Genomic DNA, 27,742 nt, shown 5'->3' on the forward strand with positions numbered 1-27,742 from the left:
AATGGCTGGCAAAATAACTGCACAAATTCCTCTCATATAATAATTATACAAAAAATGGATCTCCTTTAATTATGTGTTGATTAAACAAGACATTTGGCACATGCCTTGAATGACAGAGATCCATACAGGATCTTCATCAAAGTCATGTAAAATTTTGGAAATCTGTGACACAAATGCTACTGTGGGTGATCCAGTTCTTGTACATTTGACTACCCTGCTGAAGTTCTTAATCTCACAATTTACTGTAACATCTTGTCAGGAGTACAACCATCTTCTGACCAGCTATAATGAAGATTGTTACAAACAACTTAAAATAAAAGTACGGAAAGGTGTTGCGTAACCGTGACAACCACAGTGCCCCCCCCCCAAGATGTCCTGACCCTTGGAGCAGAGGGGTGCCAAGCATAGATTCTCTCTGTGGGCCACCTCCCAGCTCAGCTGCCAGGCCAGCCAAGGAAGTCCCTTTGCACAAACAGGCCAGTGCTTGGAGGATACCAGCGCTGCCACCAAGACAAGCAGGGAGAGGGTTGAAGTCTGGGACAGGAACTCATCCCGTGCAAAATTGAGGATTCAGGTGCCTCCAGGCACCGTGTCAGTTCCCAGCAAAAGACAGCTGGCTCAGCTGCCTCAACCAGAATGGAAGGGAGCAGCCCTGTGCGCACATACAAGGCCACGGATTTCAAATTCAGATAATGTGAGCAAAAGAAAGCAAAGACACCCTGTACAATCCTGGACCATGTACAAACCCTGGGATCCATCTATGCTTCACATTTAGTCCCTCTCACATGACTGGTTTGTAGCATCTAACAAACATAGATAAAACACACAGAATGAAATACATTAAAAACCAAAATTTAAAACCACTACTTAACCAAATGCAATCCTAAATAAAACCATCTGCCACTGCCTCGTAAAGACTGAAAGTGAGGGGGCCAGGGGGCCAGCTCCCTGGGGAGGGGGTTCCATAATAGTGGGAGAATTGGGAGAATGGCGGATTGTTTGCCCCTGTTGCCGTTAAGAGCCTGCTTGACCGATGGGGTTTGCAGCACAGCAGACTGGCATGGATTCATTCGCAGCCTCCTCAAGGGGGTCCAAGGGCCTTCTGGCCTCCCTGGAAGGTGGCACGGAAAGCCCGACTTTGCTGCGACCCTAACCTCCGGCCCTGACACGATGCCTCTGTCAACTCATTAAATACAGTTCACACCTCAGCAGATGTGCCCTGGTCCGGGGAGACCCCCCCACTTAGCCATGGGTGATCTTGAACCAGATGCACTCTCTCAGTTCACAGGGCTGTTGTGAGGATAAAATGGGAGAAGGAGATCCCAACCACTGCCCTGAGAAGGAGATCCCACCCACTGCCCTGAGCACCTGGGAGAAGGGACAGACTCTAACCCAAATAAGTAAGCTGTCTGCTCCTCAAGTCCAGCGACAACCTCTGCCCCCCCGATGACCACTGTGCAATCCCTGAATTTTCCAAGTCCTGCAGAGAACTCCAATGGACCTTTCAGCTCTGACGGAACTTTGCTGGATTTTTACAGAAGGCAGAGGCACCAGTGGAGAGCCCAAGCAGCCTGCAAAGCTTTCCTCACTCTTCATCAATGCTTTATGTGCTGGGGGAACGGAGCCCATCCCTGTGCTGCCTAGCAACATGGAGATGCTTCCCTGTTTTTCCATGTGGCATTGGAACCGTACAAAACTGCACCAGGAGACCATGGCATGCCCATCCGTGGCTCAGGCAGCTCTCCCTGTGTGGCAGCAGCACCAGAGAGGAAGATGAGCCCAATGGTCAGGGCAGAGCAACCACCAAAAGGAACTCTACTGCAGGGGTTGCCAACCTTTGGGGCCTGTGGGCACCTTTGGAATTATGACACAGTGTGGTGGGTGCAGCTACAAAATGGCTGCCACAGGGGGCAGATCCAGCCACACAGTGAAGAGCCTTGTGTTGTGGTGGTAGCTGCTGCCAAAGATGATCTTGTTTCCCACCACCATGCCTTTCAAAGTACCACGGTACTTCAAAAGGCATGGAGCTGGAAACGGGACCACCCATTGCTGCTACGCTGTGGGCCATGTCAGGATTGGCCCCTTGCAGCAATTTAAAAATGACCGCAGGTTGGCCCCACAACTGCCGTCAAGTCTTGCTGGACCCTGCCACTGTTCTGAACTGAAGGCAGTGAGATTAGAGCACTGAATCAATTAGGGAGGCAGGAGGCAGACCCTAAGGAACTACATCACAACACATGTGTAGTTCTTCCATAGCACAGAGTTTGGGAATTGCTGCTGAAAGACTTCCCAGAGTAGCTTACAGTGCAATCCTAAGAATACTGTCCCAGGAGTAAGTTTCTTTGAATAGACCCAAGTATGATTCTGAGTAGACCTGCTTAAGACTGCCCTGTAAGTCTCTTATCACATACACAAGATATGCAACAACTGAAAGACAAGAGGTCAAAACATGTTATGGATACAAAAAGGGGACCCTAGACGTGGGCCTCTTGATCATGTTGGCCCCAACAGAACAAATTTCACAGAGATTTTGAGTTGCACAAAACTCTTCTGCAAAGGGCAGCAGAGCCGTGTACGGCTCCTTCTCTTTGGGGCTCTTGATGTGCCGTTCCTAAATAAGTACAGCACTGTTACTAACCAGATGTTCATCAGAACCCAAAACCCAAAGTCCCTGAAGGGTAGAACTGAGCATGGCTATTAGTCTTTGCCAATGGAATCTGCTAACAATCCAGAAACCTGGTTTCAAGGCCCACATTTCATCATTTTCTGAGTATAGCTTTAAGTCTTGGAAGCCAGGGGGTTTGCCAATAACTATCTCCAAGGAAAAACTGGGAAATTTTGAAAGAAGACCATTTTGTTTTTAAAGGCTAGCAAAATGTATTAGGGTGGGGGACAAGGCTGAACATTCCTTTGGATCTGGTAACCTCAAAAGCCTCCTCTTCTCAAAACAGTCATGAAACATTAATTATAACACCTTAGATTTTGCTACAGAAACAAAAAGGAATTATGATTGAACCTCAACTCAGTAAAAGATGAAGAAAAACACCATGAATAAAACAGTATTTTTAAAAACGTGATTTGGAAAACTGGAAGAGGGACAGTTCCTTTGATCTTCCAGACAATCCACAGGACACAACCACCTAGCACGGCTTTGTGTGGGTGGGTAGGCTAGCGAAATACTTTTTCCTTTCCCTAGATTTAACAGCCATTGGCTATTCATCTACCATTTCACACTTTAAAAAGGGGGGTGAAAATTATTTTTTTCTTGACACTATAAAGAGAAAAGTTGCCACATCTCTCACGCAATTCACCGAGCTACTTGACAGCAGATAACGCATTATCTGCTTCTCAGAAAGTGTCATTAGAGAAGCAAAATGTTTTGATATGAAAGTTATGAATTATTATTAACATTTTATCTTTATTGTGTTTTTTTAAGTATGACGGAGTTAATTTCAAGCTGAATTATTGCAAAGTAATATTAGTTTATTGATCCAATATTAGAAATATAATCTATTATTATATGATAATTATTTACTTAAACCACCTGAGAAGTCATTTATAGGTAGGGATGAATAGAAATAGTCTGGCAATTTGTACAACTTCACTTATTTCATCATAGATTGTTTATTCTTGTATTTACCTTTGAATTTCTTAATTTACTCCAAGTAATGACATGGTTCCTATTATATATTATGTTCACTATGCTATCTTCAAAAGAGATTTTTAGCATGAGTCCTTCTAATTCACTTGTAGTCCTAGCTCTGTTTATCTTTTGTGTTCGGTTTTTATCAATATTATAAAATAAAAAAATATTAAAAAGAAAGTGTCATTAGCTGTTTTATCCAGGGAGTAATATATTTATTTCCTACAGTATTATTTTGCGAACATGCTTAAAAAGTGTAGGCTAGGGAGTCTACTTGATCCATACAAAATGGGCATTTGCATCCTTCTGCGATAATTTTACTGTATCTCCCTTGCGTTTCGGCTGAGTCTAAGGCATTACACCTTGCCAACAAGAAAGATATCAATTTTTGAGTGTGGGTAACTCCATGTCAGGTGAGGTTCCACAATCAATGTGACACTAAGGAGCTTCAAAACGAAACACGTTTGTAGCCTGGTGCCTCTGGATAGGAAAAGCAATCGACACCCAGGAGAAGACAGAGGGGGGGATGGGCAGACCAAAGGCCACTGCTGTCCTCCAAAGCAGTTTGCCATCACGGCCACCAACAATGCACCTACCTCTGGACTGGCAAATGGTACTCATCTGGGGACTCTATAGGGCCTTATTACATTGTTACATTTCTATTCTGCCCTTCTACAGAGTTCAGAGTGGTCACATGGTTTTCCCTCCTCCATGTAATTCACATAAAAATCTTGCAAGGGAGCTTTGGCCCTTGGTGGCAACATGGGGGTCAGAGCCCAGGTCTCCCCATTTCTAGCACTGCGATCTAACCATCACTCTGCCCACCCCACTCAGCAGAGAGCCGAAGCCCCTGGGAAGTTCTCCATCACGAACCTCATTGGAATGAAGCCATTGCACAGAAGAGCACCAGTGTGGGGCTTCTGCAGAGAATCTCTGGAGAACAAAGCTCCTGTGGGTTGGATTCCCATATCCCCTACTTGGTCACCAACTTCTTCTCCCCATCCCACCCCGAGTTTCCTCATGGGGCAGAGGATTCTATGCCATTCCTCCCCTGGGCAAGATTTCACAGTAAGCCATGTGCAACCCAAAAGGTACAAGACGGCCACATCAGAACATTCAAGATGATCCTGCAAAGCAGCCTGTATCATCTTGCCAAAAGAATGTCAGGTCATCTTTGGCCTTGCTGTCTTCCCATAGATCATGGGGAAGATTATGGATTGTTGCTTTTCTTTTTGTCTAGAAAGGCTTGGGGAGAGAGTGGGAATACAGGGTCTCTTTCCCCTTGTTTCCCAAGCCCTCTGCCTTTCTACTGATGCAGATTTTTGCTTCATAGTAGAATTTTCCACATGCTGGATTTAATCGTGTGTCGACTGATATTAAGCAGATGTGAGCTACCTGGCTATGTTCACTCCATCGCTGTCACTTGCTGTTTGCTAAAATGGAAAAATTGACTCTGTTCTGTCCTCTCCACCCACTCCTGACAAAAGCATGGTGTTTGGCTATGAAGACGCTTCTGCTACCCAAAAAGATTCAGCAGTTGGGACTGGGACAGCCCCTCAGCTGAGGAAGCCTCTCTGGCTAGGTTGGCATCCTACCAGCAAGGGCCAATGGACCACTGCAAGAATCTGCAGAGGAAAACCAGCACGGCTTCTGAGAAGGGAAGTCCTGACTCACCCACTTCTTGGAGTTCTTTGACAAGGTTAACAAGCATGTGGATAAGAGCGATCCAGCAGACATTATATACTTGGACGGCCAAAAAAACCCACTTTTGACAGGGTCCCTTACTAGAGTTGCCAACCTCCAGGTGTGGCCAGTGGTTCTTCTGGAATTATGATTGATCTCTAGACTATAGATAGCAGTTCCCCTGAAGGAAATGGCAGATTCACAAGGCTGGATCTGGGGCACCATGCCCCTGCTAAGCTCCCTTTTCTCCCAAACTATGCACTTCCCAGGTATCAACAAATGTCCAGGAATTTCCCAAGCCAGGGTTGGCAACACTACCCCTTACCAAAGACTCCTGAGTAAACCTAGCAGTCATAGAATTGGTTAAACATGTAGGAATAAACTGACAGTTCTCACAAGAGCGGGAAGTCAGTGGTAGGGTCTCACAAGGATCAGCATTGGGCCAAGAGCCATTCAGTGTGTTCATAAACGATCTGGTATTGGGAGCCATCAGTGTAGATGCTGCTAGGAACCTTGGGCCCCTTTGCTCTGCTTGTCTGGCCCTCCAGGACATCTGGCTGGCTGCTGTGTGAAAGGATGCTGGACTAGACCACTGGTCTGATCCAGCAGGGCCTTTCCTATGTGCTTTATACAGTCAGACCGATTGATCCAACCAGCAGAAGCTTCCCCAAATGTTAATGGCCTGCTTTTTTAAAACTGTGAATAGCAGGACTGAATCGGGAGCCTCCTCCACTCCACTGTGGTCCCCTTCACGCACATTGGTCTTGCGGCACACGAGCCCCAGGATCTCTTAAACACCAGATCCATCCTCCACAAAACAGGCTGCATTTTGCTCCACTAGAGAGAGTGCAACTCTTCTGTGGCTGAACTTGATTTATTTTGATAAGACAATGATTTTCTACCCTCCTGCAGCCTTTACAATTCCACCTTTCTTGCCTGGCAGGAGGAAATTCCTTTGAAGAACAATGAATTCCTGTTCCCTTTTCTTAAAAAAAAAAAAAAAAACCACTCTGTACAGCTGTACTTTCCTCAAATTTCTAACCTAGTTCCCTGATCCCCATGAAATGGAATAGACAAAACCAGGTGTGAAACCTTAAGACCACAGGCAGGCCCAAGCAGGCCAACGTGCCAGGCCAAGAGGAGGGGCAGAATGGTTCAGCTCCAGCAAAAGCTGGTTTGCTTTCAAGCCCCACAAAATGCAGCAGCCAAGCAGAAGGTGCTGTTCAAGCAGCCCCAGACAAGGTGCTGCAAGGTTCTTCTGGCTCACCCTCCTTCTCTAGCACTGCACCCAGACACATTAAAAGGGTGGGCGGGAAAGCCACCTGGCAGGGGTTTCCCTAAAAGCCAACAGGTGATGCCATTTCTTTTCTTTTTCTTTGGGGGGGGGGCATGGGGCAACTGCAGATACACTTACACTCCAGAACCCAAAATGGGTTGTGATAGAGGACCAGATAATACAAACTTCCTGTGCTCCGGCTTGAGTTCGTGTTCTAGCTGCACATCTTCCAGGGGCAGTTATTCTGCTGTGCCTCTCCATTGGGGATTGGATAGTACAAGGACCGACCACCTATCCAGTGCAGAGACAAAATCGTCTGTACTCCCCAGTGAAGCCTGACTGGGAAAATGCCAGGTCATCACAAAGCATCTAACAGAGAGGAAGCAAGCAGCCTCCTCTGTGTGTGGGTACTCTGGCTTCACAGCAGCTATTAACTGATTTATGTTACCTACCCCACTAAGCTTTCCACATTACTCAGGAATTGCCAGGGCAGGGCAGCCAGATTCAAAAGAAGGCAGCCCCCAAGTTTATGAATGAGGTGGGGCATGAGAAGAAATTGCTCACTTGGTTCTAGAGCTCCAACGGACTTTTTAGGCCAATTCAGGACAAGCCACTAACTCATTTCCACAGAATAGTAGCAGGTAGATGTTCAGGGGGGGGGGGAGGTGATGTTATTTGGTTTTTGTACTAGGCTTATTCATGGAAGACAGATCAATGGATGCTAGCCATGACAACGAGAAATGCAGGACAGAAAATCTGCCACTTCTAAAGATTCATTGCTACAGAGAATCAATAATAATGAATGGATACCATTGCCAATATAATATTAGGCAAGCTTTGGCCCTTTCAAAGTTGCAGTTTTTCAGGTGATTTTCCCTAGGAATTGGGGTGGGGGGATAAAACACAATCACACACACACACAAACACACACACATTTACTCCAAATTATATTACATTAGGTGCTGTGGAACACAGGCAGGATAATGCTGCTGCAGTCGTCTTGTTTGTGGGCTTCCTGGAGGCACCTGGTTGGCCCCTATGTGAACAGACTGCTGGACTAGATGGGCCTGGGTCTGATCCAGCAGGGCCGTTCTTATGTTAAATAAAATCCAGTTATGCAGCCCTGCTAGGTGCCTCACGGTAGTGGGGAGGCCATGAGGAGAAGAGCAGGTACCATCTTCTTCCTGCCCTCCCCAGAGCACAGGGGGTTAAGACCACAAGGGAGGCAGGCAGAGTTGCTGCATCCTGCTCCAGGTGGGAGTTCCCAGGGGGTGAGGCCCCTGCTGGGCACAAGCTAGAGGCAAGCTTGGTCTGACCCAGCCAGGCAAGTCTCGCTGCCTTGAAGCACCATCCCAGCCAGAAGAAAGACCAAGTGCTCAAACTAATGGCCAGCACATCTAGACTCATAGAATCATAGAGTTGGAAGGGACCACCAGGGTAATCAAGTCCAACCCGCTGCACAATGCAGGAAATTCACAACTACCTCCCCACTCCACACCCCTAGTGACCAGAAGATGGCCAAGATGCCCTCCCTCTCATCATCTGCCTAAGGTCACAGAACCAGCATTGCTGACAGATGGCCATCTAACCTCTTCTTAAAAACCTCCAGGGAAGGAGAGCTTACCACCTCCCGAGGATGCCTGTTCCACTGAGGAACCGCTCTAACTGTTAGAAAATTCTTCCTAATGTCTAGACGGAAACTCTTCTGATTTAATTTCAACCCATTGGTTCTGGTCCGACCGTCTTGAGCAACAGAAAACAACTCGGCACCATTCTCTATATATGACAGCCCTTCAAGTACCTGAACATGGTTATCATATCCCCTCTCAGTCTTCTCTTCAGGCTAAACATACCCAGTTCCTTCGACCTTTCCTCATAGGACTTGGTCTCCAGACCCCTCACCATCTTTGTTGCCCTTCTCTGGATATGTTCCAGCTTGTCTACATCTTTCTCAAATTGTGGTACCCAAAACTGAACACAGTACTCTAGCTGAGGTCTAACCAGAGCAGAGTAAAGCGATACCATCACTTCGCGTGATCTGGACACTATACTTCTGTTGATGCAGCCCAAGACTGCATTTGCCTTTTTAGTTACAGCATCACATTGCTGACTCATGTTCAGTGTTTGGTCTACTAAGACTCCAAGATCCTTTTCACACACACTACTGCTCAAACAAGTCCCCCCCATCCTATAATTATGCATTTGATTTTTCCTACCTAAATGCAGAACTTTACATTTGTCTTTGTTGAAGTGCATTTTATTAGTTCTAGCCCACTTCTCCAGCCTGTCAAGATCATCCTGCATCTTGGCTCTGTGCTACCCCTCCCAATTTAGTATCATCTGCAAATTTAATAAGCATCCCCTCTATTCCTTCATCCAAATCATTTATAAAGATGTTGAACAACACAGGGCCCAGCACAGATCCCTGAGGAACTCCACTAGTCACTTCTCTCCAAGTGGACGAGGAACAATTAACTAGCACTCTTTGGGTACGATCTGTCAACCAGTTGCAGATCCATCTAACAATAATAGGATCTAACCCACATTTTCCCAATTTGTCAACTAGAATACTATGTGGAACCTTATCAAAAGCCTTACTGAAATCTAGATAAACTATGTCTACAGCATTCCCCTGATTCAGCAAGGTAGTAACTTTCTCAAAAAAGGAGATAAGATTAGTATGACATGACTTATTCTTGAGAAACCCGTGCTGGCTCTTAGTGATCAGATCCATCCTTTCTAAATGCTCAAGGACGGACTGTTTGATGATCTGTTCGAACACTTTTCCTGGTATAGAAGTCAAGCTGATGGGTCAGTAGTTACCTGGATCCTCCTTTTTCCCCTGTGGCCTCCTGGAGCCAAGCAACAGCTATACTTGACAGAAGAACTCTCCCTCCTTCTCTTCAGCTGTCTTCCTGCCTGGGGAGGGGTGTGTGAACCAATGCAGATCAGGAACCGGAGTTAAGCCAGAACCCCCCATCTTGTCTCCATACTGACAGAAAGGGGAGCAGAAGGCCGGATGCTTCTCCTCCCTTTGCTCTCCAGAAGGTCAGGCTGCATCCCTCACAGGTCCTCCCTCAGAATGAAGGTCTGTCACTTCAGCAGAAGGGTGTGCTGAAGACCAGGAAGCTGGGTCTTTATTTCCTCTGGGAACTTGTGACACATGTAAAGGTAGTCCCCTGTGCAAGCACCGGGTCACTACTGACCCATGGGGTGACATCACATCCTGACGGTTACTAGGCAGACTGTGTTTGCAGGGCGGTTTGTCATTGCCTTCCCCAGTCATCTACACTTCACACCCAGCAAGCTGGGTGGGTACTCATTTCACCAAACTCGGAAAGCTGAGTCAACCTTGAGCCGGCTACCTGAAACAGACTTCCGTTGGGATCGAGCACAGGTTGTGATCAGAGCTTTGACTGCAGTACTGCAGCTTTACCACTCTGCACCACTTTGGGGCGCACAAACACCCCTGAGAATTTTACTATTTTTCCCCTCGCTTTTTTTTTGGGGGGGGGAGGAGAGGTCCTCAGAAATTGTTTACTTCAAGCAGGAACCTCCAAAGCCTTGTTTCTGTGGTGATGCCATCCTTTCCTTGCTTCCAATGTCAGAGCCCACCAGGTAAGTGTGAATGATCCAGGGCTGGTGAGCAACTGGGAACATCTTCTCAGAATCCCAGAGGAGACCCCATACTCCCGTGAAGCCAGGTGCCACTGCACATTTGGAAAGTTTCCCTGACTGCGGGAAAGGGGGCTTTACCACCAGGGCCTCACTGTGACCAGCAGCTCCATCTTCTACTTATTTGGGGACTGAAAATAATCATAACAGGCAAAGGTTGATGCCAAAATTAACAGTGCGTTTAAAGACCCCCAAGTGTCCAAGGAAAAGGAGGCACTTAAACACTGAGGCACAGAGATTCAGAGATACAAACGCCAAGATGCTGACGGGACCCAGGCGAAAGTCTCCTGCCACAATGGTCATTTTTGCATGGTCGCTTTACCCTCCTTTACTCCCTGTTTCAGCCAGGATCAAATTTTTCATTATGCACAATATCTCATTCCTTGGAAGCTCAATGCTGTTTCAACGCAAAACAAACCCGTTTTTTCCCATTCCTCTTCTGGCCTGAATTAAGCCGTTCATCCTGGCTTATTCCGGAGTCACAGAGCATGCATACTCCGTTCTCGGGTTGAGCTTTGCCCCAACCTTTTCCAAACCCCTCTTCAAGGCAGCATGCAGATAGCCAAACAGGGGAAGAACAAAAGATTGGCTTCTCTCACAGCCAATCATGAAACAGTGTATAAAGAGGCAGGGATTCAAGTGCTTCCTGCTACCTCGGAGCTCTTTCTGAGCAAAAGAAAGGCTTTTTAAAAACAAGGCTTGGATTTCCCCCCCCCCCCCTTCTTTCAGATTGCTCCGTTTTTTGTTTTTTGTTCTTAAAATGCTTTTTTATGCGGCAGTTGGGTCTGGGGGGAAGGAGATCTTCTCTCAGGGTGAGTTCTGCGAAGTCAGCCAATTACAGAGCAGCATTTAAAGGGGTGGGACTTGATTTGAACTTGGGAGACTGCTTTTCTGTATTCATGCCTCCATCAGCACACAGTTTCGTCCCTGATCATTCCAGCCAATGCATACAGTTTTCCCCAACCCAAGTTACTTTGAATCTGGCTGAAAGGGGAATACAGGCAGTTAAAGCGACCATGCATAAATGACCAATGTTTTCCATTTTTTTATTGCAACCTTCAACCAGAAAGAAATAAAAAAATATCAAAATATCAAACAATGCAACAGTGGTGGCAACTGGCAAATCTACAGATAAGCCTCTATAAAAGATTTCCATAATCTAAAAATAAGTCCTTGCACAACTGTCATCTATATGCCATACGCTCAAATTCTGATAAAACTGTAAGGTCTTCAATCCATTGGATTACTGGTGGTGGGCATTTATCTCTCCAGTGTTGTAATATAAGTCTTTTAGCAACAGTAAGGGCATGGAGGGTCCATTTTCTTTGACCATCAGTTAGTCTCCAGAAGACAGGCAAACAGTTAAAAAGTACATTAGCATCCTCAAAAAAACAATGGATAGTCCAATAAAAAATTGATATGTGTAATTACTTCCTCCCCAAAAGACCAAATAACTGGACAGGCCCAAAGCACATGTTTAAGAGACATGTCAAGAAGCTACAACACACAGAGACCCTAATGACCATTTAAAGAGGGGCACCAGAGGAGCTTCCAAAACAGCTCTCGGTGGATCATCCAACTGATAGGAGCCACCCCAATAATTAGTACAAGCTAACAAATATGCCTGATGATGCAAACTAAGATCAGGAGAACCATACCTTCTCCTATTAAATGGGAGTTGCACGCTTTTTAAAAAAATCCAAAGCTGTAAGGAACCCTACATAATTTTTCAAAATAAAGTATTAATTTTATGAATATACCTACCAGGTAAAGGAATTGTATGTAAAACACGTATAATCCAAGGTATAATGTTCATTTTGAGTGAATGTTCTTTAATCCATAAAGGTTTAAACATTGTCCATCTGCCCAAATCCAAAAGCATATCTGAGATCAACTTGTTAAAATTTAGTATAATCATGTGTTAATATTTCTAAGAATGGTGTTACTTAATCAGATCAAAGCAATCAAATCAACGACCAACCTAAGATTACTGGTGCCTTGCCTACCTTGCATAAATCCTATGTGTTCTACATGTATTAATCTTTTAACAATCCTTTGAAGTCTGTGGCAGGAATGGCAGTTCATATTTAGCATCTACATTTCTCAAAGAAATGGGTCAAAAACGTGCACATTGAGCACAGACTTTAACAGGTTTTGGAGTCACAGTAATATAAGCATCATATAGCGACAGGAGCAATGAACCAGACTCATAACTCTCATTATTCAATTAATATAATTTTGGGATTAAAAATCTGAAAAGGGTTTATACCATTCAGTAGTCAGCCCATATGGTCCTGGAGATTTGCCAGGCTTCATATTCATTATCACCACTTTAATTTCATCCATACACAAAGATCAGCATGAAGCTGTTGTTGAGTAACATCGAAACATGCAAGATTAAGGTGAGGAAAAATGCTTTTAAAACTTTTACAAAGGATTTGTTGCTTTTACTGTACAATTCAGAATAGAACTCATAAAACTGTAAATTTATTTCAGTACAATTTTTGTTCTTTTGCTACTTTAGATGGTTTGCAAAAATTTTACCTGGTCTCTCACCGCTTTCCCAATATGACTGGTACAAACAAGCTAAAAACATATTCTGCTTTTGCTGACAATATGTTGTTTAACTCAGCCTTTTGCAGCTCCCAATACAGGACCAGTGTGGGAGATACAGCAAACTGGCTTAAATAGTTCAACTTACTTTTCGAAACTGTTTCTTCCCTTTCTCTACGTTTCTTCTTGTGAGAAGCAAATGCAATAATCCTTCCTCTGAGGAAAGCTTTGCAAGCATCCCATTCAACAGCACGAGTACTAGCTGGTCCTTGATTTATATTAGAACAGTCTGGTAACTCAGCCACCATCCAGAAGTCCTGACCATAGAATGTCCAACTATTCCTAGAGCTACCCTTTGTCCCTTCTGCGAAGCTCTAGAAATCGCCAGGAACTGGACGGTAAGAACTTTCTGTAAGCAGGTGAGGCCTTGTTTTTCTTTTACATTTTTTTATCCCACTGAGCACACCTACAGCCTTCAAATTCACCTCACGCAATACAGGCGATCAGCCCAAACAACGCAAGTCGCGAGCTTCCCGGGGCTCTCCCCTTTAAAACGGAGGCAGAAACACCCCCTCCGCGGATTTCTTTGGATTCTAAACGGGGTCTTGGGCGTGGCGGTGGGGGGGGAGAGTCCGAGCGGCCACGCCCTCCGCCGCCATTGCGAGGAGGGGGAGGAAAGCAACGGTCCACTTGCAGGACCCGGGGTGTGCAGATGCCATGCCACCTGCTGCGGCGGCCACTGTGCTGCGGCACGTTTTTGCAGCCACAAAGTGGGAAGGAAGCCTTAACCCTCAATAAGCTAGGAGGCTGATGGAGCCAGGAGCGGCCTGCTTCACACCATGCTGGTCCCTTTGGCCCTTGTGACTACCCAAAGAAATGAGCCAAGGTCTGTGGAGCAAACGTGGGGCCCTTGGAAAAGAAGACTGCTGGAGGTCAACTTACAACAGCAGCGTTTTGAAGCTGAAGAAAAAGCTCACTCAAGGCCCATCAAAATTGCAGTGGGCGACTCCAGCCATTTCCTCCCAATTTCTTTCTCTGTTCTCTTTCTAGCATCCTTCCAGTACCGCCATCTTTCCCTACCCTGTCAAAAAAAAACCCAACAGCCTGAGCGTTGATTCTATTTCAGGCCTGCTCCCTGCCCCCATGTGGTTAACCATTTGCTAAAGACAGGCCAGTTGAAGCTTTCAGTCAGGAAATTAAAAGGCTTAATTTACAACCAGCCCTTTAATAAAGAGAAATGTCTATAAAACTGCAGACATATCTGAGCCAATTTCAAGCCTTCTTGAAATTTTGCTGACTCTGAATTCTAACAGGGGCTGTGCCAAATATTCTTCGCTTTAAAAAGCTGTTGTAATGTTCAAGAATAACAGTCCAGTAGGAGACAAGTGTTAACAAATTTTTTTGAAAGCTATCAGGCAACCCCCCCACCCCAAGTTCCCTTTTACCCTTCCTTCTCGAGACAGACCCCAGCACACTAGCTGGTTTGCTAAAAGCGGGGCTGGCCTCAGTCTCTGCAAGGAGCCAAACTATTATAAAATACTTCAGCACCTCCAGCCCCACCAGAATTGCTCATGAAGTAATCTAAAAAGATTATATGGTTGATGAAATGCTCACTCATTTTTCTGACATTCCAACCAAAGAATGTCTTTGGCACCCTTTTCTCAAAATTTCAACTGTTCCTGTAAACACCACATCTCATTGCTGCGTGCACCCAACTTTGTTTTTCTTAAGAGATTCTGCTGCAAGAACTTGGGGCTATAGTTTGCATGAATGACCATCGTGAAACTACTATTCCCATAATGCTATGCTCGCTTCTTGAAGGGCAACCAGGAAACGGAAAGGAAACAGAAACATTTTGTTTTAATTTTATATACACACATATATAAAATTGTCAATGTTCGAAGCACTTCACATGCATTATCTTCTTGCAATCTTTACAACAGCCCTAAAATGGAGGCTTGTATTATCATCACCCCCAGATTCCAAGGCTGCTTACCACAACTCACCACCCCTTTCCTTTTCTGCCTTTCCTTTCAGTATTTCATTGTAAATTCTCAAGGCTACACCATCTTTAACATAGCTGAACATATACAAAAAAATCCCACTGAGAAACAGAAAAAATGCTTAACCAGCAATGCCGGTTTACTATGAAAACAAAGAATGAAGAAAAAAAGAAGAGCACTTTTGACAAATCTACAGCCAGAATTGCCAGGATTTGCTGTTTCCAAATTCTATGGTCCTCTTGAAGTAGGGATGCTTCCAACCAAAGCCTGGCATTTTTCTTCACCTTTCTTCCACGGGGCATGGCTGGGATTAAATCCAGAACCCTGAAAGATCCTCCTCACCCTTGAAGGCTAAAGAACCAACAGTGCACCATTCCAGCTTGCTTCACTGCCTGCCATATCTGTCCCGTGGCCCCTCCCACCCAACACCCTCTACAGGTAGGGCTACAACATCTGGTCCACAACCACCATCTTGGTCAACCTACTCTATTTATAGCTACCTGAACTCTCTCCAGACACTAGAATGGAGCCCTGTCAACACTTAGGTGCCCAATTTCTTGATGTTTTCTTCTAGTGCTGGGAAGATTCCCCTGCACCGTTTCCATTTATTCCACAGCATTACATGCAGGAGAACCCCTGAGTGGAATCTAGAACTGGCCTATAGCAAGCTGGTCATATTCAAGCAATTGGGGGAGGGGATGCAGGGGGGAATGCTACTTTCTCTCAAGGTATCCTGTTCACCTATTCCATTTTACATGTCAGGTATACCAGTCTGGGCTCTCAAGTAATTTTTTCATAAAATAGTGCCACAAATCTCTTCCTGAGACGCCTGTTTCCGATTATTGAGCTGTATTTTTCAGCTCTTACTGTTTGCCACAAAAATGTCATTTATTTTTAAGAATAACATGGTCTTCCTCCAAAGTTTTCATGTGATGTCTTAAACATCAACACAAAGAAATCTGGGTTTGTCATCAGGATCAGGGCTGGCCAGAAATTCTCAAATTCAACAGTTCTCCCATCAGCAAAAAAAAAAAAAAAGGGGGGGGGGAGGTCTAGAGACAGAAAAAGAGTTTGTCGGCCATTGGGATACCTGGTGTTATTTATATCCTAAAGAGACTAAAATTCATCCGAGTTCTATGCATGAGGTTTGGCAACTGCATGAAATTTCCAGTTACAAAAGAAAAGTGGGGTTAGTCAACATTCACACATTTCTGAACAAGACGGGCAGTGCGGCACGCTCTTGTGTCCAGACTGATTCAAGAAATACCATCACTTCCAAATATTCTACATTTTGGGCAAACTGGGGTATTTAATGTAATGAGGCCACTGTAGCAATACTGAAGCCAGAAGCCAAAGATTTCTCCTCTCTGCCCCTTCCCTGGCAGGCTCTTCCTCCCCTGCTCCAGCTCCTCTCTTCTCAGCACCTCTCTCCCAGGCTCCCTCCCTCCCTGCCTCCTCTTCTCCTGCTTCCCCATCGACCCAGTGATGGCCCTCTCCAGGGTCACAGCAGCTCAGCCAATTCCAGACACAGAACCTTCAACCGGCGTCTCTTGTCACTGCCACAAAAAAACCCCGTGTAGAAGCGGCCAGAAGGAGGACAAGTTTCTGGTGGAATATCCAATGTTGAAATCCTTTCAAAATAGACCTAGGGCTGATCCAGCAAGGGCTCTTCTGTCCTATAAGGTACACACTCAAGATCACTTATCACAGATTAGCCATGCCTTACCTTTTAAGAGATCCATGGAAGCCCTAAGGGGGGAAAGCCAGCCAGCTGTGCTAGGGTGACCTGAGCCCCCCACCCCCGGATCACACTATGAGTAGGGGACGGAGAGGCCAGTTTGAGGAGTAAGGGCCAGAGAGTGGCTTGGGGGGAGGTTCAGTTCGTAGATCTTTTTGAAACGGGAGAAGAAAAGCAGCAGCCACTGGACACTGTCGTAGAAACCTGAAATTAAATGCTTGGCTTCTGAACCCATGAGAACAGAAGCCATGGAGGCCTCAGCTGCTCAGTCCAATGTAGCAGTCTGGGAACCAAGGGGAACCTGCCCACCCCACAGCACTCCTTCACCAGGTCACCAGGACCGGCTCCAAGCTCTGAGCAGATGGCAGAACTTGGGATGCACTTCTGGGGCCATTTCAGGCCAGTGGAGGCCACCAGAGAGCCACACCCTTGCTGCCAAAACCTCCCCGCACCAGTGGGCACCTGTGCGCTACTCGGGTTGTTTATGGGCATAGAAGGGCCCCTCAGTGTCACCTTCCGTCTTTGATACAACTTGCACCAGACCTGGAGAGGAACAAGCCTGTCAGTGCTGCTGTGGAGACGTGTGGCGGCTCAACAGGAGCTCAAGTTGGGCAACAGTTCGCTTCAGCCTCCCTGTAAGGTAGCCTGAACTGGAAAGTCCTCACTTGCCGAAAGCCACCTGCTGAGCTCAACGGGAACTCACCCCGAGGCTCCCACACCCGCACCCAACGGGAGAAACGTTTTAGTTCCGACAGCACAGGATTTCCCAGTCCTTTGCTTCTCACTGGAACCTCCCCCAAACCCCCCCCCCATGGAAGAGGAAGGACATGCAAGCCAAGATTTCCCTTGTGCTGCTCCTGACCTCCCTGTGCAGGAGGGAAACTGGCAGTGCGGGAGGAAGTGCTCACACACACCCAGTCAGCTGTCCAGTGCTTCACATGGAGGGGAGAGAGCTATGAATGGGGGGGGGAGAGAAAATGGACATTGTGGGCTAGCGGGTCAAAGCAAAGGGCTGCCCACGTGGGTTGGGGAAATCACAGCCTTCCCAGGAACATGGCAGCCATCCAGATTTCACTGCCATTTTCCCCAAAAGCAGGTCTGAGAAAGATACCGGAGAAAACCCGGGAAAACCCCAGGAGGTGCACAACTTCCTACAATGCTGTATGAAAGCCAGGGAGGAAGGGCCCACCTCCGACCGCACTGAACCCAGGGCCCATAACCTGCACAGAAATGCTGACAGTATGCTGGTGAATTAAGGTGGGTGTGACCAATTTTGCCTGCAAAGTGAACACCAAAAACATCACAGCGGGCATCAGAACATTCAGGGCAAGATGGGAAAGGGGGCCCTGCTCAGTACTGCTCAGCTGGACAGCTTTGTGCGCATGCAGGAGAGGCGGAGTAGTAGGCATGCTTTGCCACCATCACTGCACAAAAATGGGCTTGAACGACATCCATTTACAGGCCAGCCCCCTGCCGCCCGGCCCCACGGCCCCAGCTCTCTTCAGCCAACCTAGAAGTCAAACTGGCAAAGCACAACCTGCCTGAGGGAGCCAACTCCACTAACAGGGGCCAACTCTGAATTCCAGAGACCGACCAGGGCTTGGAGGGCTTTAATCTCATAGGAGTCTAGCTGCCTCTCAAGATCTTTTTCAAAGCCCCTTCTCCTCAGACCCCCACTCTCAGTTCAGGGGGGGGGGCTGCTTTCTCAATGGCTGCTCCCAGCAGACACAAAGGGTGCTTCTGAAAGCCCCTCCTGTCCACTCAGGTGAAAGAAGGCCAGGCCAGGTTGCTGGATTTGTGGGATAAGCAGGTGGGTGCCAAGAAACCAGTTGGCAGGTTCCAAGGCACCTAGAAGTTGCTGATGTAGGGAAACCATGAAAATGCAGTCCCCTGCCTGAAGTGGTCCCATCCATTCTGTCTCTGCGGCCATCTCCCCGCCCCCATCCCACTGCATGTTGCGTCCAGCAAAACATGGAGCTTCCCCTCCCCCACCCATGTTCCCACCTGAGTCAGTGTTCCAAGTATGGCCCCTGTTGGGAAGGAGGTGAGCAAAGAACAGCAGAGATGCACTGGACAGCCTATTTGAGACTGACTATTTCTACTGCATCTCTGCATGGGGAGTTAATGAATGACTGGATCACACCTAATGCAATGACACCTGGAAGAAGTACCGTCTCTATCAGGAAGGCCAAGTGAGAAATGTGAGAAAGCCAGAGCAGTAATCATGCAGAGATACAGTGGGCAGTCTCTTCTGCGGCGCTGCACTCACAGAAGCATTTTAAGAAGAGCTCTCGACGAACACGGTTCCTCAGCACTCCATTTGGGAACTATGCCTGAAAAGCCACAAATCAACAATCACACCCCCACCCCATCCCGCAGCCTTTACATCAACTGCCATCTCTAGGGATGCCCGTATTTGGAGGGGGTGGGCTTCTGCGGCTGGCCCAAAAGCACAAAGCAGCACGGAGCAGGGCTGTCCCCATGACATCATTACCCCCACCCCCACCGTCACACAAACACATCAGCTCCCAAGCCTCCCATGACTGTCTTTCCACACGGGGAATGACCCCAGTTATACAGACAGAAGTTAATTCACTCAATGACTCACACACCAGGAATCTTAACAGTGTCCCATTTGTCTGGAGAAGAATTCCGTTCCCATTTTGGCTTTTATCACCATGTCATTCCAAGAAGCCTTCAGATAATCTAATGGATCTCCTTCTCTCTTCTTTGGGCAGTAGAACCTTTTCCAAACTCTTGAATGCTTCAGGGCTGGTTGCCATGGTACTATCTAATATACTGGTCTGCAGAAGTGCTTTTTCTATTCAAATCAACCTTCTGGAGTTGTTCATTTTACACACACACACACACACCAGCCATTCTGAGTGACAGGTTATGCTGAGGACATGGGGAAGCTTTGCCTGCTGGGTCAGACCAGGAGTTCATCCTGGCCCAGCAATGCCTCGCCGGATACTTTTGGAATACTCCCAAGCCACGGCTGAAGGGGAACCCCCCCCCCATCTGGTGGCTGCTTCCTGCATCTGAGGCTCAGAGGCATACTGGCTGCTTCATAACAGCCAGCCCTTGAACAGCTTTCCAGTTATTATTTCCCCCACAGAAGAAGAGGAATCACAACTCTGTAAAAGGGCTACGAAGCTCCTTCCCAGGCTTCCAACTCCTCTCAGAAGACCCACCCCCAGATTTCCTTGAACCGCTTATGCCACCTGGCACATTTACAGTACAGACATACCCCTATGGCAGGAATCCTGAACAGATGTGCATGGAGCTCAGTGCCGCTGAAAGCCCCATTAGCCACGGACCATGTGGGCGTGCCTTCCTCTGGGCTGCTCTCACAGCACTTGTGGGACAGCTGCATTTTCTTCCCACGTGGTCAGGGTAGACGGCCCGATCACCTGGCATGCTAGCAACATCCACCACTAGGAAGTGGCTGTGGGATCCACCCCAACCACTGGATGCCAGGAGACACTGAGATGGGTGTGGGTTCGGGGGGGAGGGAGCGGGACCTTCACGGCCAGTGAGTGCCACTCCCAAAGCAAGTCCCTCTCTGCCTCCAAAGGCCAGCTTTGTCCCACTTCTGCCACCTCAACGTGGGCAACTGAAAGGCTGGGTAGTGGGGGGACCTCTAGTTGCCAACCAGAACTGCACAGAAGCAGACCCGAGATCCAGGCCGGACACGGGCTTCAGATTGTGGCTTTCTCCTCTTTTTCTTTATTGCAAAACTCAGAGGCCCACATTACAACTGCTCTTCAGAAGCTTCTGCAGAATATCATCTGCCGTACAGATGTTTACATGCAGACTAAGAAAACTGACGTCCAAAGTGCCTTCTCCTTAAAAGACAGAGAAGGTAATGTCTGCTAATAGGGCAGGTTTAACCATAGAAGAAAGCGAAGTCCTACAGATGCATCTTGTGCCACAAATGTGGGGGAGAAAACTTCACAGCCACATGCTTTCTGTGAGGAGCCTGAAAGCTGCGCATGCGGTTTCCCAAACCCCAGGACTTTCTGCTCCACAAGCTGGCAGGCTTCATCCCAGCAGCACAAGCCTGTACTATGAGGTCACCCCCAAGAGCTCACACTCCCCCTCGCAATCCCGTCCTCGCCTCCACATGGCCTTTCATCTCCCACATCTGGATCCCTGGCACATAGTGGGAGCTGTACAGAAAGAAAACGGGAATCACGTTTGTTTCACTCTATATTCATTTCTTTTGCAAGCTGGCTTGAACTTCAGAAGGGCGTGTATAAACAAAGAATAAGTAATCCATTTTTAAACGTCAGCTGCTCCTGCCAGGGCAGAACATCAGCAAGAGGCATGCCTCGCATAGCCAGTGCCCCACAACCAACTCAAGATGCCCCACAGCCCTTCAGAGAGACCCTGGTGCTCTTCAGACACGGCACCAGTGGCTTTACACCACACTGCTCATGTTTCACTTGAGGGCCCTGTGCCCCACACACAAAGCCCGCTCCACCAGATCTTCCCACGCAGTCACCGCCAAACCAGGATCCACAACGGCAATCAGGCAAGAGAGATCCCAGCCATGACCCCACCCACTTGCCTCTGGCCCTTTAAACAAGATGGCAGCGAACCCAATGCAAGCAGGGTCACACACCACTACTGGGAAGGGTGTCATGGTGACTTCATTTGGGGAGCACCGGTCTGCCAGCCTCTTCCTTCTTCTCTCCCCCCTGGCAAGTTTCATCCCCCGCCCCCATATGTTTCACTACCCTGGCAGCTGCTGCTTATGAGGTGGGAGAAAACAGGGGGAACTCCCACCAGCCAACCTGCCTCACTAGACACGATGGGGGCTGAGAAATGGCAGAGAGGGGGGAGAGGCCCCTCTCACCCCATCATCATCACAGGTGCAACGCCCAGCCATGGTGGCCACTGGATGGCCCTGGGAAAACCACGGACTCGATTCCACCCCAAAGAAAGATTGTGCCGACCCCAGGACAAAACTGCCAGGGAGAGGAGACAAAACTCACTCCCAGCTTGGAAGTGGATCCCACCCCAGCTTCTCCAGGCTTGCTAGGCAGCTGGCCCGTGGCCCAACGTGCAGCCCACCAAACTAGCCCCAGGTGCCCTGGAGCACACCCAGCCTTCTCCCCAGGCCTTCCTGGGCATCAGCAGGGGCCATGCCCTACTCCGGTCTGCCCACATCGCTCTATCCAACTGCAACCAAGAATACGCCCCCACCATTCACTTGGGAGATATGCTCCTGTCCTGGGCTCCTTAGAAAAAACAGGTGGGATAAAAAGTGAGAAGCTGAAGATCACCCCACTTCCCACCTCCTCCACCCAGACTGTTCTCTTTGGAAGATTCCAGACAGGTCAAGCCATTGTCCCCTCAGCAGCCTCCTTGTGCTGGCACATTTAGGGCATGAGCCATCTAGGAGAGTTCCAAGGGTCTTCTAAATCAAACTTGAAACCAAGGGGTGCGTCTTATGCTTATTCTCATACCCTACTCAAACCTCCAAAGCTGTCTGCTGGGCCACCTCCTCTGCCCATGGCTATTCCCCGCACCCACCCAATACAATCCTGGGAGGTACCACTCTGTTGCCTGGCATGTTTTACCGAAAGGGAAAAGCAGAGTTGCATAACAAATGGCAAAGTGACCCTGGGAGCCCTCTCTCCTCTCCTGTTTGAGGCACCAAATTAAAAGGTTCTGCATTTAGGTAGGAAAAATCAAATGCATAATTATAGAATAGGGGAGACTTGTCTCAGCAGCAGTGCATGCGAAAAAGATCTTGGGGTCTTAGTAGACCAAATACCGAACATGAGTCAGCAGTGTGATATAGTAGCTAAAAAGGCAAATGGGATCTTGGGCTGTATCAACAGAAGTATAGTGTCCAGATCACACAAAGTGATGGTATCGCTTTACTCTGCTCTGGTTAGACCTCACCTAGAGTACTGTGTTCCATGTTGGATGTGGACAAGCTGGAATGTGTCCAGGGGAGGGCAACGAATATGGTGAGGGGGTCTGGAGACCAAGTCCTATGAGGAAAGGTTGAAGGATCTGGGTATGTTCAGCCTGAAGAGGAGAAGACTGAGAGGGGATATGATAACCATGTTCAAGTACTGGAAGGGCTGTCATATAGAGGATGGTGCCGAGTTGTTTTCTGTTGCCCCAGAAGGTCGGACCAGAACCAACGGGTTGAAATTAAATCAAAAGAGCTTCCATCTAGATATTAGGAAGAATTTTCTAACAGTTAGAGTGGTTCCTCAGTGGAACAGGCTTCCTTGGGAGGTGGTGAGCTCTCCTTCCCTGGAGGTTTTTAAGAAGAGGTTAGATGGCCATCTGTCAGCAATGCTGATTCTATGACCTTAGGCAGATCATGAGAGGTAGGGCACCTTGGCCATCTTCTGGGCATGGAGTAGTGGGTCACTGGGTGTGTGTGTGTGTGTGGGGGAGGTAGTTGTGAATTTCCCGCATTGTGCAGGGGGTTGGACTGGATGACCCTGGTGGTCCCTTCCCACTGTATGATTCGAAGTCATTTCTTCCACATCCTCACTCAGCTGAGCACAGGACTATAAGCATTACGAAAAACGGCTAACGACAAGCCAGGAAGGTCTCCTGAGTCCGGGGCCACAGGGCAGAAGTGGGCCGGCAAGAGGCATCCCAGCCTGCCTTGACAAACGAAGTCGCCATCCTAGATGCATCCCCCACTCCATCCCCCTCACCCCACTCCAGAGCATGGAGACCCCCTGCCTGATGCCCCCTCCCTTTCCTGCTGCAGTAAGGGCAGGGGAAGGAATTCAGTGTGCACTGCATGACATCTGACCGGCAGAGGAGGATCACTAGGGCCTCAAGAGCAGGCCTCACCCATCTCTGAACCCTGGCCGGGTGAAGCCGGACACCTGGCAGGCCATGGCGACCGAACTCCCCTGCAGGTGCAGGGAGGGCCCAAGAGCTGATTGACAACATGCTGCTCTTTTGGAGTGTAAGAGGCCCCCGATTTTAATCCCCCTAACACAAAAAAGCCCTGCACGCCCGGGTAGCAAGATATACCATGTGAACATCTATCTGCATTTCACATTAATTCTCCCAAAAGAAAACAAGAACTTCAGGACCCAAAAGCGTAGCTTAGGCACAAAACTGTTGTGCTCTTCTGGATACACAATGGAAACCGATAAATGCCACAATGGGCAGCCACCAAAGCCTTGAAATATGTTTTGGGAGGGATGCTGAAAAGACCGCCACAGAAAACCCAGCTCCCAGGGTCCAGTGACGCAGGTTCCATGACTGAAGGGCCTGCACGAAAGCTGACTGGCAACCAGTTCAATAAAACGGGGGGCTGTATATAGACAAGCCAGACTGCATGACACTAACATGGATTTTTAAATACGCCAATTAAAGTGAGAAGTGTGGACAGCAGGCCATGAGGAAGAAGCAGTGTACCTCAAAATAGCAGGCGCTAGGAAGAAACAATAGTCTGAAGGACTCTGCAGGCTGCTATTGCAAGAGAAGGCTAGAAGAGATGGTCCTTGGTCTCATCTGGCAAGGCAGGCCTTATGGATCGGATCTGATATTCAGAGATAGTGGCCCTTGAACACACGTAACTGTCTCGGTTAATAGCCATGAATGGACCTGTGAACTTGCCACTGTCAATACCATGCATGGGGTAATTATGTTATGGCACAAAGTTGCACTTTCCTCGCTCAGTCCTGAACCTACTGACCACTAATTGCATTGCATACAAGGAGAAGTGAGCTTTGACTCACGAAAAATTATCCCTCGGAAAATGTTGTTGGTCTTTAAGGCGCAACTGGACTCATACCTGGTTCTAATGGCTTTGCGTGTCCCTAAATTTCAGTGTTACAAGAGAGAGCCACAAAACCCTCACTGAGGAGCTCCAAGCCCCTGTCCACTTTTGGTGCTCTTTGCTCATTCAATGACAGCTTTGAGAGACAGGGCAACCAGAAGCCAACCCAGCGGCCCTGTCTGAGCATTGAAACCGGCAAAATCAGCCCCACCGATTTTAGCAGGATAGATTTCTAGAGTCCAACCTGGTGTGTGTGGTGTGGCACGGCCGTTCAGTCGCTGCTTTTCTTGCTCAGCTGTTTCTAGGGGGTGGGATGAGAAGCAAACTAACAAAAATCTTTGGAACATTCTACGGGTGTTGGGGCTGCCAGGACTCGGACTCCTCCCCCAGTTTCCTCAGCCAAGATTCTCCTGGAAGCTCACCAGAAGTGTTTGCAATTCGAAGGAGCATGGAGTTTGGTGGCCATTATCTCCCCAGTCCCAAATGGCACCGAGGGAGCCAGCCCAGCTCCTGCAAGCCTGCTTTCCGGAGGAGTATGCGCATGCCTGAGGCAGAGGGACCAAGAGCACCACATGCCTAGCAGAGAACAGATCACCGTGTGAAAGCTGCACCCAGAGCATCCACACTCCCCCTTTCTATAGCTGGGAGAGGGCAGAAGAGGACGGGCTGGCTGGGTGCCCCTGCAGAAACAACATCTACAGCCAGGACAGCCAACTGGCAGCCCGTGGGGCACATCTGGCTCCCAAGAAGTAGCATTGCCCCGTGGCACCTCAAACATTTGCAAAGTATGGCTTATATTAGCCCGCCTTCTGAGAAAAGCAATTTGAGAGAGTCCCCACATTAAGCGATCCAAATTGTAAAGAGATGTTGTGGACACTGCCCCGTTACGCACCCCAAAACACAGAGCCCCTTCCAGCCAGGTGGTGCTGCCTTTTTCAGAGAGCCTGATGAGGGACCGTCACCTGGGGGATAAGGTGCCTCTGAACAGGCAGCAATGCTTTGGCTTACAGCACACCGTCCACAGAAAGAACCGCCAATGAATTGCCTGCTTGCGAAGCCAAGGTTTCCCCTGCGACACTTCATCTCCTTTGGCACCAGTACTCTAGCCTTAACCGGGGCAGCTCCCTTGCATCGGCCCCCCGCCTCTGGCAATGCTAAAAGCGGACGCTGGGTCGCAGAGCTCGGAGCCTGGGCTCGTTTTTGTAGCCGTGCGGGAGTTTCGCCAAAGAAAGAGCACGAGCGTCGGCGCTGCGCGAAGGGCTCGGGCGCCGCCACGGCGGCACGCCTGAATCCCCGCAGCCCCCGTCGCCCAGCGCCGCCCAGCGACACGTCCCATTTCGAAGCCCACCCAGCCGCCGGGAGCCGCAACGCCGGGACTCGGCTGTCGCCGTGGCTGATGCACGCCAGACTCGCCCCGCGGGACGCCGCGCTTCCCCGGCCGCCGGGCCCCGGGCCCCGACGGCTCTCGCCGGAGCTGCCGCGGGAGGAGCCGCTCGCCGGGCCGCCAGCCAGGGTGGGGGCGGCGGGGGGCGGCGGGGGGCGGCCGCTCCCCCTTCCAGCAGGCCTGCCGCAGCAGGCGACCAGCGCTGCTCCTCGGCAGCAGCGGGGCCGGAGCGGCCCTGGGGCCCCTGGCGGCGAGCGGGCCAGCGGGGGCGGCCCCGCCGAGCAGCGCAACCCTGCGCGGGGGCCCCGGGAGCGCCGCCGCCGCCGCCTCCTCTCTTCGCGCCGCCTGCGGGCTGCGCTCGACGGGCGGCCCCTGCGAGGGCGCCGAGGCTTGGGGGCGGGGGCGGCGCGGGGGGCTTACCTGCGCGGCCGGGGGCGAGCGCGGCCAGGAGGGCGAGCGCCAGGCGCCAGGCGCGCCCGCTGCTGCCCCGCTTCCAGCGCGTGTGCGTAGCCATGGGGGGCGGCGGCGGCGGCGGCGGCGGCGCTACGAGGCCATGCGCGGCGGGAGCCGGCGAGGGGCGGGCGGTCGGTCGGTCGAGCCGGGCGCCTCTTCGCCGTCGCGGAGCGGGGAGTGAGGACTTTCTTTCCGCCTCGGCCGCTTTCTTCTACGGGGCCGGGCTGTCACTCCGGAGGGGCCGCGGCCAATCAAGGCGTGGGGAGAGCCCCGGGCCCCGCCTCCCCCTCCCCCCGAGGGGCGGCCGGCCGGCCGGCCGGAGGGCCGCGACGGCGGGGCGGGGCGGGGCGGGGCCGGGGGGGGGGCGGCCCCCCGCGCCAACTTCGAACGACGGCGCCGGAGCCAGGGGCGGCCAGCTGCGGCCGGCGGGCGGGCGGGCGGGGAGCCCGACGGGGCGGCGGCGGGGGCGGCGCCGGGCGCCCCTCTTGTGCCGGGCCCGGGCGGCAGCCGCCGGCCTCCTCGGGGCCTTCGCAGGCCCCCTCTCCGGAGAGCGGCTCGACGCCCCCGGCCCCGCGGCACAGCGGCCAGCGGCGGGGGCCAAGGCGGCGGGCTGCCCGCTCCGCGGGAGCCCTCGCTCGCCCGCGCCCCCGGCGGCCCCCGGCCCCCTCCTTCGGCCTGGTCCGCGCGTGCTGCCCGGGGGGGGGGGGGGAGACTCCGGCCTCCCCTTGGCCCTCCTGCCAAGTATTCTAGTTGACAAATTGGGAAAATGTGGTTTCGATCCTATTACTGTTAGGTGGATCTGCAACTGGTTGACAGATCGCACCCAAAGAGTGCTTCTTAATGGTTCCTCATCCACTCGGAGAGAAGTGACTAGTGGAGTTCCTCAGGGATCAGTCCTAGGCCCTGTGTTGTTCAACATCTTTATAAATGATTTGGATGAAGGAATAGTGTGTGTGTGTGTGTGTGTGTGAAGTGCCATCAAGCCGCTTCCGACTCATGGCAACTCTATGAATCAGTGTCCTCCAAAATGTCCTATCTTTGACAGCCTTGCTCAGATCTTGCAAACTGAAGGCTGTGGCTTCCTTTATTGAGTCAATCCATCTCTTGTTGGGTCTTCCTCTTTTCCTGCTGCCCTCAACTTTAACTAGCATGACTGTCTTTTCCAGTGACTCTTGTCGTCTCATGACGTGACCAAAATACAATAGCCTCAGTTTAGTCTAGGGTTAGTTCAGGCTTGATTTGATCTATAACCCACTGATTTGTTTTTTTGACGGTCCATGGAATCCGTAACACTCTCCTCCAACACCACATTTCAAAGGAATCTATTTTCTTCCTATCAGATTTCTTCACTGTCCAGCTTTCACACCCATACATAGTAATAGGGAATACAATGGCATGAATTAATCTACAGTGGGTAGCCATGTTAGTCTTTCTGCAGTAGTAGAAAAGAGCAAGAGTCCAGTAGCACCTTAAAGACTAACAAAAATATTTTCTGGCAGGGTATGACCTTTCGTGAGCCACAGCTCACTTCTTCAGGTACCTCATGAATTAATCTAG

General features: G+C 49.6%; 1 protein-coding gene across 1 annotated transcript in view; it reads right to left on the reverse strand.

Annotated features, from left to right (window-relative positions):
- Positions 1-26,246, reverse strand: part of COL5A1 (collagen type V alpha 1 chain) — a 325,021-nt gene extending 298,775 nt beyond the window's left edge. The window contains exon 1 of the mRNA XM_056859974.1: positions 26,153-26,246. Within this exon, the coding sequence (XP_056715952.1) occupies positions 26,153-26,246 (94 nt within the window). The remainder of the gene's footprint in view (positions 1-26,152) is intronic.
- Between the last annotated feature and the right edge of the window lie 1,496 nt (positions 26,247-27,742).

The sequence above is a fragment of the Euleptes europaea genome, chromosome 14 (genome assembly GCF_029931775.1).
Source record: "Euleptes europaea isolate rEulEur1 chromosome 14, rEulEur1.hap1, whole genome shotgun sequence".
In the NCBI taxonomy this organism is placed as follows: Eukaryota; Metazoa; Chordata; class Lepidosauria; order Squamata; family Sphaerodactylidae; genus Euleptes; species Euleptes europaea.